This window comes from Falco punctatus (assembly GCF_963210335.1).
Source record: "Falco punctatus genome assembly, chromosome: 7".
Lineage (NCBI taxonomy): Eukaryota > Metazoa > Chordata > Aves > Falconiformes > Falconidae > Falco > Falco punctatus.
This window is the reverse complement of record NC_137587.1, coordinates 42649996-42665843: the sequence shown is the minus strand read 5'-3', so window position 1 is coordinate 42665843 and position 15848 is coordinate 42649996. Positions and strand designations below refer to the sequence as shown.

Below are 15848 nucleotides of genomic sequence, written 5' to 3'. Positions count from 1 at the left end.
TAGTGCAGATAATTTTTGTTAACCTGCTCCAAATGCTAACAAAATGCTAACATGATCACTGTCAGTACTGCTTCGCTTGTGTATGAGCTCTCACCTTTCCCCCCTACTATTTGTTTCTCTCTCTTTCTGAGTTGTAAATTAACCAGGGTACAGACAGGTTGTAAATTAATCAGGGTACAGACAGGTTGCTCATGGTCCCAGGAGTATCTTGAGACCTGTCAAAATATAAGTAGTCCTTATAGATGGTTAATACTAGGAAAAATACATAAGGACAAGTATGAAGTTGAGAAGCTCATCACTGAAGGACAAGGAAGGAATTAAAAATTCCCTGCATGGCTGAGGATTTGGGTGTTCATGTTAGTTAAGCTGTTTGGTTAATTTTAATTTGGGAGTTTTATGTGGTGTTGAAGTCAACAGCACCTGGTATTGCTCTGTTTCCCATGTATGGGAGAGGAGATAGGACCAACAAAACTGCCTGGGAAAAACCAACATTCATGCTATTCATGAGACATGATGCAAATCCTTCAGAAACAGGTATCTGTCCCAAGAATAGATAGGTTTTTCAAAAAAGAAAGTAAGAGAGAGTCTACCATTTGTCTTTCATTTTACTTCCTGAGGTTATTCAGCACAAATGGAGACAAGAGAACAGAGCCTTGGTTGGCTGCAGTCAGTGAATCCAAACTGAATTACACAAGCTGAAAGTCCAGCACCTGGTTTTCTAATCCATAGGAGAGGGATCTGTCAAAGCTGGTTGATCTGCCATCTGGCATGTATCTCCTGTACCTGTCTTTCATCTTGGGCCGTTTTTTGCTGGCACATTTCCAAAATTAAATGAAGGGAACTTATGACGAATATTTTCACTTTTACTTGCCTTCTTTGCAAGTCAGGAACTTTTAAACTATACATTTTTTAAAAAGCCTTTAAAGGTATCTTTTCTAGCTTCATTTTTGGTCAGTGAAATTAGCAAAAATGTTTTATTTTTTTTTTGTGGAAAGTTGCTGATATTTTTAGATCAGTAGCAAGACTTTGGCTGCTCCTCTTGACCTCCCTGTAATCTGTTTTGGCTTTGAATCTCCTGCTTTTCCCTATTGGATTCAATGGGAGAAAAGTGTCAAGGATGTGTCTGGTGATAGCGTCTATGGAGACATTACAATACCTCCGCTCAGTATTCCTCCTCCAGCACCATGCCTGACAAGTCTTTACTGGGAGCTGGAGTCTTTGCTGCTAGCAAGACTGTGAATAATAATGAGCAAGGATACTGGGAAAGATCTTTAACATCCCCTCCCTCCCAACTTCAGAACAGTTTTCAAATTTTAGTAAAAAATTTGTTCCTTTCTGCTTTGTTCTTCCCTTCATCTTGAAAAAAATAAAATCTGTGGGTTTGGCTATTTGGTTGGTTTTTTTTCGGTTTAGTTTTCTGCTGAGTACATTCATTTTCTGCTTGTCTGTGCTTCAGGAGGTGTTTGTGAAGGCCTGGGGTCACACCTCGTGGCTGGAGGATTCCTGCACTTGGGTGCCTCCTGGTCTTGCTGCAGAAGGCGCGCGCTGCGGGCTCCAGGGCAGAGCCTTTGGATGGCAGCTGAAGCCCGAGCCCTGGTAGGGACCTCCTGTACTGCTGCATTAGACATATGTGGTTAAGAGGAATGACTGTGGGGAGGGAAAAGGCGAAAGCAGGAGAAAAGTTACGATTAGAGTCGGATTCAGCTGTGTTCGTGTACAGACCAGCTTACCCTGTAAGCTTAGGTAAAGGTCTGATGCGATGTGATCTCTACAGGGGGGGCAGTGGCTCTTGGTTATGCAAAATGTCCTGTGCCGTTATGTGAGGTTTGCTTGACTGTGGACAGCCGCCTCCTTCTTTCACTTCTTCCAATCACCGTTCCCTAATTTACACAGAAAAGGCAAATCTTGAGGGTGAATAACCAGCCCACTATGTGCCAGCTGGTGCGCGTAACCAGTGCAACAGACTGGCCAGGGAAATAGCCGGGCAGCGCAGCAGCGAGAACAACAGCCAAGCAGTGGCTGCTCCACGCCGGAGTGGAGTGCAGCCCAGTGCTCCGTGTGCTCCCGGGAGGTGTTAGTATGGATACGAGCCCTGCTGCTGCTGCTGCACCAAACGTAGGCTACTGACCTTGGAAACGAAACAAGGACCTTGAGTCGTGGGTTATTCACCCTGGAAAAGGGAGAGCACCTATGTCATACACCTCATTGCGTCCTGAATGCTTTAATATCACAATTCCTTAAAATCTCTTTGCTGGTTTCCATAGCTCATACTACAGAAGGCCTGAATACAACCCACCAGAAGTATATATTTGGTAATCGTAATGTAAATTAACAACTCACAGTAATCACTGTTCTGTATTTGATGAGATGCATTTTGTGGACATCGACAGATGTTGTTGTGTTTTGTTTGTTGTTGTTTTTTTCTTGTTTTGTTTTTATCTAAAACATTGTAGGATTATTTAAATCAAAGTTTCCTCTTTGCATTTAAATGCAAAGTTTTTCTGTTTGCAGGGCTGGGTTGTATTGCTGTGGCACCTTCTACAGCATCACCCCGAGGGGTTTGTGATCACTGACACTTGCCCTGCGGTTTCAGGATGTGCCTGGGTATTGCAGCAGTCAGCGCTGGGAAGCTGCTGACCAGCCACGAGCTGGTGGAAGCGAAGGGAGGTGACTTTCCTGAGGTCATTGTGTAAGCTTATGGTGCCGCTTCTCTCACGTGCTCGTCTTTTACAATCTCGCTGACCAGCTTGTTTTTCATAGTGCCAAGGTTCCTTGGGTTCTCTCTGTCCTACGGGTAGCTGAAAATTGTGTTTGCATGGCAAAGGCAAGGGACATGATTTCCAAATTGCCTTTGTGCAGTGGTGCTTACCTGTGTGACAGCTGCCTGACTTGTCAAGAGAACATTTGCTCTACTTGAAAACTCTCCACTCTTTCCCCCCATCCCTTGCCCTTGCTTATAGAGAGTAATCTGGTAAAAAAAAGGTCTTATGCAGCTGACAAAAATTCGGGTGTTTGTTCATGCAAATATTTGAAAAGTCTCCCTTCAGGGTGTTTATTCAGGGCTTGTTAATTAAGGGGTAACAATGATTTCAAAGCCAGCCTCCAGTCTCTTCACAAAGGTGTTGCAATTCTGCTATGGAAGAGAAGATCCATTTTGCCCCAGTGCATGCTCATTATTTCACTCACCGAGATACTCTCTTTGTTTCAGTGCTGATGTTATGAAGCAATACCCTTTAAGCTAATCGCTGTTGGAAAGGAGAAGCTTGCTTTACAGTCAATGACTTTGATGCCTTGGGTAGTTCAAGTAAGGATCTGCCTCTGTCTTGCCTTGATTGACAAGAGCCTTTCTATAAATTCAGCAATTAAGCAACCCAGTAGCAGCTGCTAGGGAGATCTACTGAGCACAAAGCTGAGAAAGATTCCTGTGCAGATCTCCTGCTGCTCACTCTGACAACCTGAAACACCACCTGCAATTTAAAACTCCAAAAGGAGATCTGACTCCAAGAAGTTAGGTGAGTGTGCTTCTGAGTTTGTTCCATGGCATGGCTCTGGCTCATGAATAAACCAGTAGGTTTTGCTAAATTGGCGAACAATAAGAGTTCAATTTATTCTGAAGTTTGTCTTTTTTGTTCTCAATTTTGTTCTCAAAAGTCTGCTTTTAAAAATAAGGAATTTTAACATATTTTTACCCTGCTGCACGCTATAAATAAACATATATACCTTATATATAAATGTACACTTGTTAAATCACATGTAAGACTGTAGTGTGTGCATGGTGACGTATATGAAGCAAGCTTCATGTGTTGATCTAAAACTCTGATTTAGCAAAGTTAAAGTATTTGCTTTAACAGGAGCCTAGAGACTCGAACATCAGTCAAGCAAAAGGCAGGCCAAGCTCATTTAACTGAAATCTATCCAGCTGTGAGCACAGGCCAATGCACACGGGTCTGTGTGCCCCACGCAGTAGCTGACTTTCTCAAAATTAAATGTGAAGTCTGGGGTTTCTAGGTGGACATTTTAAAATGCAATGCAAGTATGTGAAGTATAGGTAGTATCTTGTGGCTTAGAGCTACTTTCAAGCTCTCATTTTTTTTGGCAAGAGAAAGTTTTCCAGGGAGGCTGGTTGCTCTCTTTGCTGAGACAGAGAGGCAGCAAGTTCAGAGGGACCTGGCTGATGCTGGGCTGCTCAGAAGGTGTGAGGAGTTCAAGCCTCTGCTGGTCCTTGGCCATGTCCCCCTTGTCTAACCAGCTCTCTTCACCACCTTAGCAGCCTTGGTTGGCTCTGAGCTGGCTGGTGGGGCAGTGTGTGCAGGAGGGATAACTAGTCTCTCTGGCTGCAGCCCTGCCAGTGGACCAGCCCAGGGTACTGGAAATGACAACTCCAGTAACACTTTTGGAGGTGCTGAGATTACAGCACAAATTCAGGGATGCTTGGCACCTAACTTAGGCTAAAAGGTAAGTGGGATAAATCCAGAATTAAGTGCCCAGGTCAAAATGCTGGTGTTATGTGCAGACCTAACCCTGCTGAATGCATGGAGCTGCATCTGTGCTGCCTTCCCCCCGTGCAGCAAAGCAGGGAACCTCCCACAGATGTACATGACAGACAGTCAGAGCCCTGCCAGAGCCAGCACCACCAGGGACTTCAGCTAACAATGTGTGTGTGCACCGGGAGAACACAGGCCTGCATGGCTGCTGGCTTGGTGCAAGCTGAAGGCATGGGATGGGATGGAAGACGTGTGCTGCAAAGTAAACTTGCAGTATGGAGATTTCACTGGGTCTGAGGCACCGGCTGGTGGTTTGATCTCTTCCAGGCAAACCCCACGGCTCTGCAGGGAAGGCCTGCATGCTGCTGCTTTCTCTTACAGATGTTTTCACTAAGACTTTCCACTTCTGGGAGTAGGCGACTGCTCATTCGTAGATCTACTCATCTCTCAGCCTGAATGAGGATGGGGAACAGCGTGTCTGAGGGGAGGAGGGGCTGTCCCAGGTCGAGCTGAGCTGGTGCACTTGCTCTTCTTGCCTCCTGGACCATGCTGGCTCTCCCAGCCCGCTGCTTCTCTCTCTTCTGCCTTAGCATGAAGCTCCACTGGGTGACCCTGGGCACCCTGCTTCTCCTGCTGCTGGCCAGCTCTGGTGGTGCGGCCGAGACCCCCGCCATTGACCTGCGGACCTTCATCGGCTGCGCTGTGCGTGAGTTCACCTTCCTGGCCAAGAAACCTGGCTGCAGGGGGCTGCGAGTGACGACAGACGCGTGCTGGGGACGCTGCGAGACCTGGGAGGTGAGGCTGTGCCAGGGCTAGGGGCGGCTGGCTGGCACCGACGGCCCTGGGGGTGCTGCCCCCCCCCAAGAAAAGCCCTGAAAAGAACCCCCCACCCCCACTGCCAGCAGTGTCTGCTGTCAGGTGTTCCCTGCCCCTTCCACTGCCTCAAAGGGGGACGCGCGTCAGGTGATGATACTAATGAAGTGCTTATGTAATGTTCTTATGATGCAATTTGAAAGCTTCTTGCAGTTAAGGAGAGGAGGCCTTTATTACTTTACTGGAAAAATTTCCTTTGAGATTAAGATGGAGCTCCCGATTGATAGGTAATATATTTTGTTCCAAAAAGCAAATCCTGAAGATAATGTATGTTTCTAATTGGGTCCTGTTTTAAGTCATAGGCCTGTATAAATATAAAGTAGTTATGTTCTGGGGGCATACAGGGAGAGAAAGAAAGAGGGTAAGTACATCTACACACACCTCAGAGAACAAGTTTCTGAGTGCCTTCACCATTCTGTCACTGGAAGGCTCGAAGGGCCGGTCCCAGCTTAGTTCCCTCAGGGAAACCTTGGGCAGCTCGAGAGTTTTGTCCACATGAAGACCAGGACTCTGTGTAAGTGACCAGAGTAGGGGCCAGGCTCTGTGTGCCAGCTCTGACTGCCCTCTTTCACTGCTCGGTGGCACGAGGGGAAAGGCTACTGGTGGCCAGATTTCCCCGGTGGGATAAAGTTCCTTCAAGGGACCCCTTGTCACCTGGTTTCCCCTATTCCCAAGCTCCTCCGGCAGCACAGACCTGGCAGACTCTCTTAGCGTACTGCAATACCGCTGGGAAGCAGTCAAGCTGAATGCATCTGGCTGTAGGCTAGAGAGCTTCTAGAAAGCACCATGATGTACTTGGGGGGTGGGGGGGTGGGCTGTGGTAAAGGGGGAGGCTGTCTGTATATCTTCTTGCTGAAACATTGTGCATCTGTTTTTTTCCATGTGTATTGGGTCTGGCTGAGCCCCGTAGCAGCCCTCCTGGTGCTGTGCTCGCACTGGCAGCTGGAAAGGTGGTGGTAACACACGGGTGTTTTGCCCGCTGCTGAGCAGCGCTGGCACAGCACCAAGGCTGGCCCTCCAGCCTTCCCTGCCCCTCACTGGCAGGCTGGGGGTGGGCAAGGGCTTGGGCGTGGACACAGCCAGGACAGCTGACCCCAAGTGACCAGAGACATCATTCCATACCATATGGCATCTGCTCAGATCTAAGTGCTAAGAGAGAGGAGGACAGGGGGGCATTCGTTATGTATGATGTTTGTCTTCTGGAGCAACCACTACATGTACCGAAGCCCTGCTTCCCAGGAAGTGGCCAAGCATCGCCTGCTGCTGGGAAGTAGGGAACAACATCTTCTGTTTTCCTTTGCTTCCATGCACATGACTTTTCCTATTGCCTCATTAAACTGCCTTTATCTTGACCCACAATATTTTTTTTCCATCTTATTTTCTCCCCCTGTGTTCTGCTGAGGAGGGGAGTGATAGAGTGGCTTGGTGGGTACCTGGTGTCCAGTCAAGGTCAACTCACTACACATGCAGCATTCTTGTTTCCCAGAGCAGGTTCTTGACACAGCACAGAGGGAAAGAAAGAAAGGAAGAAAGTCTCCTGTTTGTGTTACCTTATGCCGTTTCCCATCTGTGCAAGGGAGAGGATGACAGTGGACTCCCATTCCTGTTTGTGCTGACCCTTCTTGGAGTCTTTGGAAAATGGGTGCCTCTGTCAAAGAAAACCTCACTTTTCAGCAAAAGCAATGCTGCTGTAACACCACGTGTGAGTGTGGGTTTCAGGGCCTTCAGGCTCTCATCATCTTCTGATGGCTGGGGTCTCTGGCCAAGCTCTTTTTGCCATGAGAACTGCAGACTTCTCTGCTGGCTGCGGTGCTGAGTGCACCCCCTGTGGTGTACGTCTGTTGGGCTTTGTGGGACATGCAGCCTGATGGAGAAGACTGGTCCGGCTGAGAAACAAATCGGCTGTCTGGCACCTGGATGCAGCTCTGCCCTTAGGCAGCTTGTGCACATGGGAGGGTTTCCAGCGGAATGCATTTTCTTTGATGGAAAATCAGTCCTTTCGGAAGAAAGCAGCTGCATTTGGCAAACATGCATTTGGTTGAAACACTAATATTCTGCTGAAAACCTGCATTTTGGATAGGCTTTTTTCTTCCTTCAAGCAGCTTTAATTGGAGCTTTATGCTCTAAACAAACAGAAACACACCCATACACCCGCTCCCCTCCAGGGCAGGGCTCCAAAAGGCAAGTGGTGAAGGATGCAACCTAAAAGTTATTTCTGTGGCCCCTTCCACCTGATCCAGTGGCTCCCCTATTTACACTAAATCCCCTTGAGGAGGCTGGGACTCCAGATCTTTGTCTTGCTTCTTGCCTGAGGCCATTATTTCTCCCTGTCAGAAACCGGTGCTGGAACCGCCTTACATCGAGTCTTACCACCGTGTCTGCACCTACAACGAGACCAAGATGATGACGGTGAAGCTGCCCAGGTGTGCTCCTGATGTGGATCCCTTCTACACCTACCCCGTGGCCATCCGCTGCGACTGCGACATCTGCTCCACTGCCACGACTGAATGTGAGACTGCCTGAGCTCCCCTTCCCCAGGCCAGGTGAGGAGGGGCCACATTCTTCCCTGGCTTCATACCCCCGCTACCTCCAGCGGTACTGGGGGTGTAACTTAGTCCAGAATTTGATCTCACCCAGTAATGCTCCTAATCATCGACTTTTCTGGACAGAGGAGGCTTTAATCCCCTGTCCTCATATTGTTCAAAGCATTATTGCTGTAGAAATGTAGTACACAGCCTTACAATAGCAAATCCTGTGGGGAAAAAAAAAAAAAAAAAAAAAAAAAAAGATGCAATTTCCCTTCCTTACAAATTTTTCACACTGTGTGACCTTTCTTCATGCACAAAGTGCACAAGGACTAAACAGTCACCGTTGGGTGGAAACAGGCTACAAAAGCTAATTACTGCCTCTGTAACAGCCTCTACTCATGTTGGGGCTCAGCTCCTTCCCGGTAATATAAATGCAATTATCAATGTTCCTGCCACCTTGTCACGCCCGCCCACCCCCCCCACCCCCCTCCTTACTACTTCTTACCCTAAGGTCTGTCAGGAGTAGCAGTCAAAGAGAAGGCCTTAAGGCCAATGAAATGGAAATGGGTATCCAAATTGCTGCCTTGAAATAAGGGTGAATGCATACTCAGCCCTGACTCAGCAAAGTATTTTACTTAAGATCACGATTAAGTGTTTTGCTTAATATCAGTGGACTTCTACAGTTAAGCACATATTTTGGTGATTTGCTTAATTGGAGCTATTCTGTTGTAAAAAATCTTGCCTCACCAGAGACAGTTCCTCGAAAAAGAGAAACACATAAATCTGTAGAACCAAAATGCATCTTCCCATCTGCTTTTGTCCAGGGATGGGAGGGGAACTGACTTCATGTAGAATCAGCAAGACTCTGCAGAGCCCAAGGAGTCTCTCCTGACAATTCCCAGAGTTAGAGGGACCAAGCCAAAAGACTATGATTGTGGTTTGGTTTCAGCAAGTCCCTGGCTGAGGTGGTGGGAAAGAGGAGGCTACGAAGCATGTTCCCACACTTCCCTGTGCTGCTGAGCACCACGGAGACCTGCTCCTCCAAGGATGCACACAGGGCTGGGGGGCAGCTAGGCTTACTCGCAGGAAAGATCTGGAGTGGTCACTAACATGACCAGTGTGGGTGAGACAAGCCCCATGACAGGAAAGAGAGCAGAGATGCCAAAGGATGGTTCACTCCTCCTCAGACCCACCATTTACAAACTAGGGGACACCTGGGAGCTGCTGCAATAGCCCCCCATGACCACAGCCACATAAGTGCCTTTGTCCTCTGTTCCCACCTGCAGGAGGACAGATCTATGTTCATCCCTCATTTCTCCCCTGAATAAAATGGGAAAGTAGGTGAAAGTAGGAAGATTTGGCAGGTGGGAGAGGCTCACAGGAGCTTACAAAGCAAAGACACCTTCTCAGATAGCCGTTAGGAGAGAATTGCTGCTGAGAGTAATATCTGCACCTGCCCTTCCACAGTTAAGTGTCGTGTCTTCTGGATGCAGTTGCCTTCGCTTCCAGGGAGGCATGCTAGAAACTTCCCCAAGTGTCCTGTCCTCACTGAGGGAGATTTAATTTAACCTGTAATTTATTAGCTGCTATCATATTTTTTTTTGTCTGTGGAATTGTAAAAGCTGCACTGTAGTTGAGTAGGAAGGAGGCAATTTTATCACTCTGCCTTCTGTAATTCTGAATAGAGACTGCCGTGTCAAACAGCAGTGGGAGCAGTTTTCTGCTGATGGAGTGTTTAACTGCCCTTTAAAAAGTCCCTGTGTTTTGTTTCAGGTTGCATCTCACAATCCTTCTGATCTTGTTACTGTTCTAATTGGCATCACAACCACTATGGGAAATGTGCAAATTATCTTGTGTCCTTAATAAATCTCAAAATTGTAGTATGAAAGCAATGGAAAGCAATGTGTCACTCTTTATTTATGCATAGAGATTTCTCAAGTAGAATATGTATAAGCTCCTACAAGCTCTTTGCCAGAGCTGTGAACACCTGCAAAACATCTCCTTGATCCTGATGTGAAGTCGTTTCCTTTGCTGGATTTCTCTCACGGAGCCTGGCTGTGCTGTCGTCTCAGGATTAGAAGCAGGGTTAGACAGCGGCAAACTTCCTTCCTTTGCAGCCCCAGGAAATACGGGCTGTACCCCGACACGGCGAGACGGCAGAAACCTCAGCAAGTGTTCGGAAGAAAACACCTCAGGGTGTGAAAGAGGGTTTTGACTGATGCAGTAACAGCCAGATGGGGGGGAAGGGGGGGGGGGGGAGGGGGGGAGAGGAAGAGGGGGAAGGATGTATTGACTGAAACCAAGTGAAAAATTCTAGATGGTCTTTTAAGGAGAGCAAGAGTGAATGGAGATCCTGGTGTGGGTGACAAAAGTAGAGCCAGTGCCAGAGTCCACCATCTGACTGGTGCACATCCCTCTTCATCCAGCACTGCAGGGTTCCCACAAGTCGGCACACAACAGTGACTTTCAAGGAGCCAACGTCATTCCTGCCACTGGTAATTGCAAAGCTGGGGCTCTTTCCCAGAAGTTATTACACTACTAGGTCTTCATTCTGTTAAATTCCCACCAGTTTTAATACCTGTGACCAGGTCTTTCAGCTTTCACATCCTTTATGCTGCAGCTGGGATGGCATATCCTGCTTAGAATTTGCAGGCAGCTGACATATCCCACACATTTCAGAGCATAAGAAGCTCCTTCCCAGGCCACCTTCATCTCCTTGGGAGTATTGTAATGTTCTTAAAAGCTACAGATTTAAACCTCACCATCTCACCTGTCTAAAGCAGTTAAACAACCTTCTGTCCTTCGTGCGTAAGTTTGCAAGGATTTTGTTACAGAGGCTGTCACATCTCGGATATTATTTCTCCCATGAAAACCCCTACTGTGTTTTTTTTTGTGTGTGTGTTGTTGTTTTGTTTGTTTGTTTTTTGTTTTTGTAGCACATTGATTGTCCCCTTCACCTGAACACTGACCACCAGCACCAGACAAAAATCCTCAGAGACTGCAATGTGGACCTCTTAAAAGTGTCATTAGCCACTGCACGTTTAACCTGGCATGGCTTTCATTGCCTTAAAGCAAGGCAAGGAAATTTTGCTCTACATGTACGAGGGGAACTTGACTTCCCTGGGAGAATTGTACTTGCAAATCAGGGAGTGAGGGAGAAGCCCCTTCGCGAAGCCTCTGTGCTGAACCATTCCCAGGTGTGCAGCCTCAGCTTGAAATACCTGCTGCAGTGAAACGCTCTGGGGGAGAAGGGAGATGGCTGCACCTGCCTGCTCAGGAAGGAGAAGGTGCAGATACGGAAAAGGCATCACTGTGCAACGTGGGGAATGGGCTTGGCTCTGCCATAAACATGCCAGGTGAGGAGGGGCGAACCAATACATTTCTTTGTGCCTCAGTTTCCCTTCTGGACACCGGCAGTGATGATACAACTGATTTTTTTTCTCCCAGTGTGTTTTGGAGCATATAGGCTACAAGGTCCCCTGTGCTGGGTCATAGCCCTACATCCTGCACAGCGCTCAGTTTCTGAGGTTTGTTGTCACTCTGCTGACCTGAACAGTAGTCACAGTCATGAGGTGCCTTCATTTTTTCACAATATTTCCCTGTTATATCATGGTTATAAGAGTTCAATGGGTCTTGAAGTTCATCCCCCCTCATTCCGGTGCTGTAGTTGGTTGCCCAGCCAGACTGACCATATAGACTGAAATCGGTGTATTTTACCCCGTCTCCAAACCTGGGTTACAGTGAGAGGAGGGCAGGAAGCTGCCCCGGATGCAGGTTTCCTGCACTGGCTGCGTTTCTCTTTGGGGGACGGGATGGGCAGCTCCCTCCTGCTCTCATTGTGCTCACATGAAAACAGAGGAACCGCTGCCCTGGGTCACAGCAAAGGGCTGTCTCGCCCAATATCCTGCCGCTGACAGTAGCCAGCAGTGGATCCTCAAGGAAATGTGAAAGCATCAGTGCTGTACAGAGGTATCCCCCAGCTATACCCACCCGGCTTTAGCAGGCAGTGGTGTAGGAAGTTTCTGCTCTGGAGGATGCCTTTGGCATCTTGTTGTTAATCCCAGGTCCTCCAGGCTGCTTCTGTCCAGAAAAAGTCTGGCCATGGGAAGGTTGGTGACTAATACTAGCTGTGCCCTCTTGAATGGTCCTGGCTCCTCTGGGGAGGTATCTGTTATGGCAGCCAGGGATTTGGGCTGCAGTGCCTTTTCGTTAGGAGTGGAGTAGACCCTACCACCCTTTGCCTTTGCTCTGTGAGTGAGCAAAGGATGGTTGAGCCTGCTGAGGTTCACAGGCTGCAGGAACACAGAAAGAACCTTTCTCTGGCAAAACTTGCTTTAACCCAATCAGTCTTAAGGACATTGTTCAGGAAGGGTGGGATTTATAGTCTTCATTTGAAGACCATCCTGGCTGTTCAATGGGATTGCTTTTGGTCTTGAAAGCAACGGTAATGAAAAGCTGGATAACTAAAGCACTGCCTTTTTTTTTTTTTTAATTTAAATTCTCATTTTTTTTTAATCAAGATCCACATTTCTGCACGGAATCCCTGGAAGACTGGAGCTAGTCATATTCTTGATTCCAGTCCAGCATTTAAGGGCTCTTTCCTCATGTAACTTCTTCAGCCCTTTAAGCATTTCACTTTCTCTCCTGATTCTCCTTGCCCTGTCTGCTGGACTCAAGGTTACGCAACTCATCATCTTCCTTGCCATCAGTAAGAGTTTGCTGGAGGTTTTTTTATCTCTGTGTTAGGTTTGTCAGGGAGTAACAAATGCCCTTCAAAACTCCTAGAACTCAGGATAACGCTTTTCCCAGCTGCTTTACCAAGAGAGCTCCATCGCCTGCTAGGCTACTGCACACTCTGTTATGTCTCAAACACTTCACTCAAGGGAGGAAAAAATCCTCTTATGATGCTGTGATATTGCAGTGGAGACCACAGACAGTAGTGCCCAAACCCCTTATTAAAGTAATGAAAAAGAAAGTCTATTTGAAAGAGCAACCAACCAACACCTTAATATTGGTGGGGGAAGGGAGACTAAATACCTCCAGGCCAGTCACTGCGGGGTACCCTGGGACCAGAGTGAGCTGAAGGCTGAGTGCCAGCAGGGAGCCAGCCCTACAGGTCCCACATCTCCACCTTCCCAAGTGTCCAGACTGCAGAGGATTTGATTAAGCAGCCGTTTCCCAAGAGGAACATGCCCGAGGTGAGCAAACCTCTGCAGTGTCATCTCCTGTTAGACTCTCTGCAGGGGACGCTGTAAGGTGTAGGTGGTTCCAGAACTATCCAAAAGCAGCCTTATATGTTAGTATGTGGTTTTCCTACTTGGAATGTCCTGCAAGGTATATGTAATTAGCATTTGGGAAAATAAGCACAGCACCAGACTTTCTCAAAATGATGCTGTCAAAATACTTAGCATTACATTTATTTTGTTAAAATAAACTATGTACAATAGACGATATTAATGTGCAGTTACAATATACAATAATTACATGTTTAAGAGAGGATAAGCAAAAGAGTACAGAATCATGTGCTGTAAATAGGAAACTAATACTGTCTACATGATTTTTAAACTATGCAAAACGTAATTGCTGGAAAAGTGAATTTCCTTGGTTTGAAGTTTTATTGCTTTGACGTGAATTCTGAAGTTTTGGTTAATCTTTGAAAAAAGATATACCACTCAAAAGTCAGACAATGTTTTAGTATTCATCCTTTGGTTTTATCAGCCCTATACTCCAGCAATATTGCACACAGCAACCTTTAAGAGAGGAAAATTCAGTTGCTCACATCAAGTAACGTGAATGACTTTTTTTTCTTAACTTGCTAAGAACTGACTGATGATGTGTTAGGTCCTGATTTGTGCTGAGGTCATTACCTGTGCTTCACAAACCCAGTTAGAATAACTTGTGCTGTTACTTTTAAGTATTGCTGAAATACTACACCAAAAGAAAGAAAAGAAATGTTCTTGTCTTTGTGTTCTCAGGGAAGGAGAGAATTTCTTTACAGTGAAATGCTGGTGTTTGACCATCATAACAGGTTAAACTGGATTCAGTTATCCTTGCACTTGAGGACAGTTCAGTTCCGCCTCCCTGCTCCTCTCTGCAGCTTTCTTTGAAGCCCTCCCAGTCTCAAGGTGCTGCTGAGCCCCAGGTATGCTGGTGTGACTCCACCGAGGCACCTCCAGCCCCTGCCGCTCCCCTCACGCCGTAGGTGCTGGGGCAGCATGGACACCACGCTGCGCCTCGCTCTGCAGCATGTCCCACCCGGCAGCCTGGGCTCACTACCTTAGGTCACATCTGCTCAGGAGTGAAGAAGACTTTACCGGTGTCTTTCCCCTCTGACATAGCTTTATGTTATTGCTTATTAATGAATTAATATTTACAAGTCTGGGGAAAGTTTGGGCTCACTTAGCCCGTACTGACAAGGCAGTTCGTTGCCTGCCAGTTCTGTAATGCAGTTAGAGCAGCTGCCTATTTTGGGGAAAAGTGTTGGGAGAGGAGGTGTGACAGTCATGCTGTGGATATGGCTTACACCCAAACTACTTTGACAGGTATCAGACAAAAATTTCTACGTGTTATCAGCACAAATAATTGTTGTGTTGTAAGATCTGGAAACTGTAGACTGGTGACAACTGTTTACTCTGAATTCATTAACCTCCAATCAAAGTAAAAAAGTCACCAGATTTGATTTTCGGGAGAGCTCAATTGGATCTTTGGCAAAACCAAATGCAAAATTAAACCTGGCATCCCGAATGGGATGAGAGGAAATTGAGTGGCATCCATGAGTACAGTGTCAAACTCAGTAATGATAGCCATTTTTTTTGGATATTACACTGTTAATGTAATTATTTTCAACTTCAGCCTCAGTAGTGGCTGAAATGAGGAATTACAAACCTAGTCTCCAGAGCTCAAGCTAAAGATCAGAGCAGCGCAGTCTCCAGATGCCTGACTTCTTTTGAGAGTCCACAACCAGCAGCCAAAAGGTATAAAAGGTCCTTGGACCTTGCTCAGTGTATCTGTGTGCTCAAAGCTTGATCAGCCACAACAAAGGGCAGAAAAGGAGGAAACGTACAGACTCTGAAACACTTTCCACTGCGGTCATGTGTGAACCCCGTTGAAATTTTCCATTGTCTTCATGAGAACTGAACTGAAGCCAACACACAGCATCTTTGAAAATCCCATCCTAAAATTATAGTTAGAAGCAGCAGCCAAACACTTCACCACAGTCTGCACATTCTGGAAAGGGGTGGAGATCATGCTCAAAATTATTTTTTTAAACTCTTTTCAAAGTTTAAGAGATTTTTCACCATTGACAGCAAGTCATATGATTTTTGCTTGTTGCTCGTGATATATGTGTTTGCGAGCTCATTTTCCTCTTACAATAAGGTTCTGACTCTTTTTGCCATTCTGGTGGGGTTCCTGGAACTGCCCAGGAAAAACAGATGTTCACATGTTTCTGAAAGCTTTAACTGAGACAAAGAAAAAAGGATTTGAAGAAATTTTTCATCCTACTTATGGACATCTTAACATCTTAAAATGAAATTTCTGTTTTAGGATCAAACTGCCCAATTGTGGCTCTGGCCCCTGATTTTGCACCTCTCCTCCAAAGTAGAAGAGTAGATGCTGTTCTTTTGCATTCATTACTCCTAAATCAGTGGTTTTGTCCCAACTTTTTGATGCAAATTTTTGATTTTCTATTTTGTGTTTTGTTTTGATAGGTGAAGACAGCTGAGATCACAAGCCACCACCAAAATCAGTGGGAGGCTTTTTCCTGCTTTCAGAAGGTCTTTATTCACTAAGAGGAAAACAAACATTTATAGTAGAGATTTGTCGTCTTTTTTATGTAGAACTTAAATGTACCTAGAAGTTATTTGACGTAGGTCACTCCATGCTCACCTCCTGTCACAGCAGATGCTCCTCCAGTCCTATAGAGTTATGAACCAAGGAAATGTTCTGTTGTTTCCAGATTTTC

At 46.4% G+C, this 15848-nt stretch overlaps 1 protein-coding gene across 2 annotated transcripts; it reads left to right on the top strand.

The window, feature by feature from the left end:
* The first annotated feature begins 1443 nt into the window (after positions 1 to 1443).
* Positions 1444 to 13168, top strand: GPHB5 (glycoprotein hormone subunit beta 5). 2 transcript variants are annotated; one of them, XM_080395874.1, is made up of 3 exons: positions 1444 to 3512; positions 5075 to 5279; positions 7692 to 13168. In XM_080395874.1, the coding sequence occupies exons 2-3, from the start codon at positions 5076 to 5078 to the stop codon at positions 7878 to 7880; spliced, it is 393 nt and encodes a 130-aa protein (XP_080252000.1). In that variant the 5' UTR covers positions 1444 to 3512; position 5075; the 3' UTR covers positions 7881 to 13168. The 2 variants fall into 2 exon arrangements, with proteins under 2 accessions (XP_080252000.1, XP_080251999.1); XM_080395873.1 differs by having other exon boundaries at positions 1444 to 5279.
* Positions 13169 to 15848: the final 2680 nt, after the last annotated feature.

Coding starts and splice junctions, on each gene's coding strand:
- GPHB5 (XM_080395873.1), top strand. CDS start 5,031: ATGCTGGCTCTCCCAGCCCGCTGCTTCTCTCTCTTCTGCCTTAGCATG. Junction 5,280..7,691: donor GACGCTGCGAGACCTGGGAG/GTGAGGCTGTGC, acceptor TCTCCCTGTCAG/AAACCGGTGCTGGAACCGCC.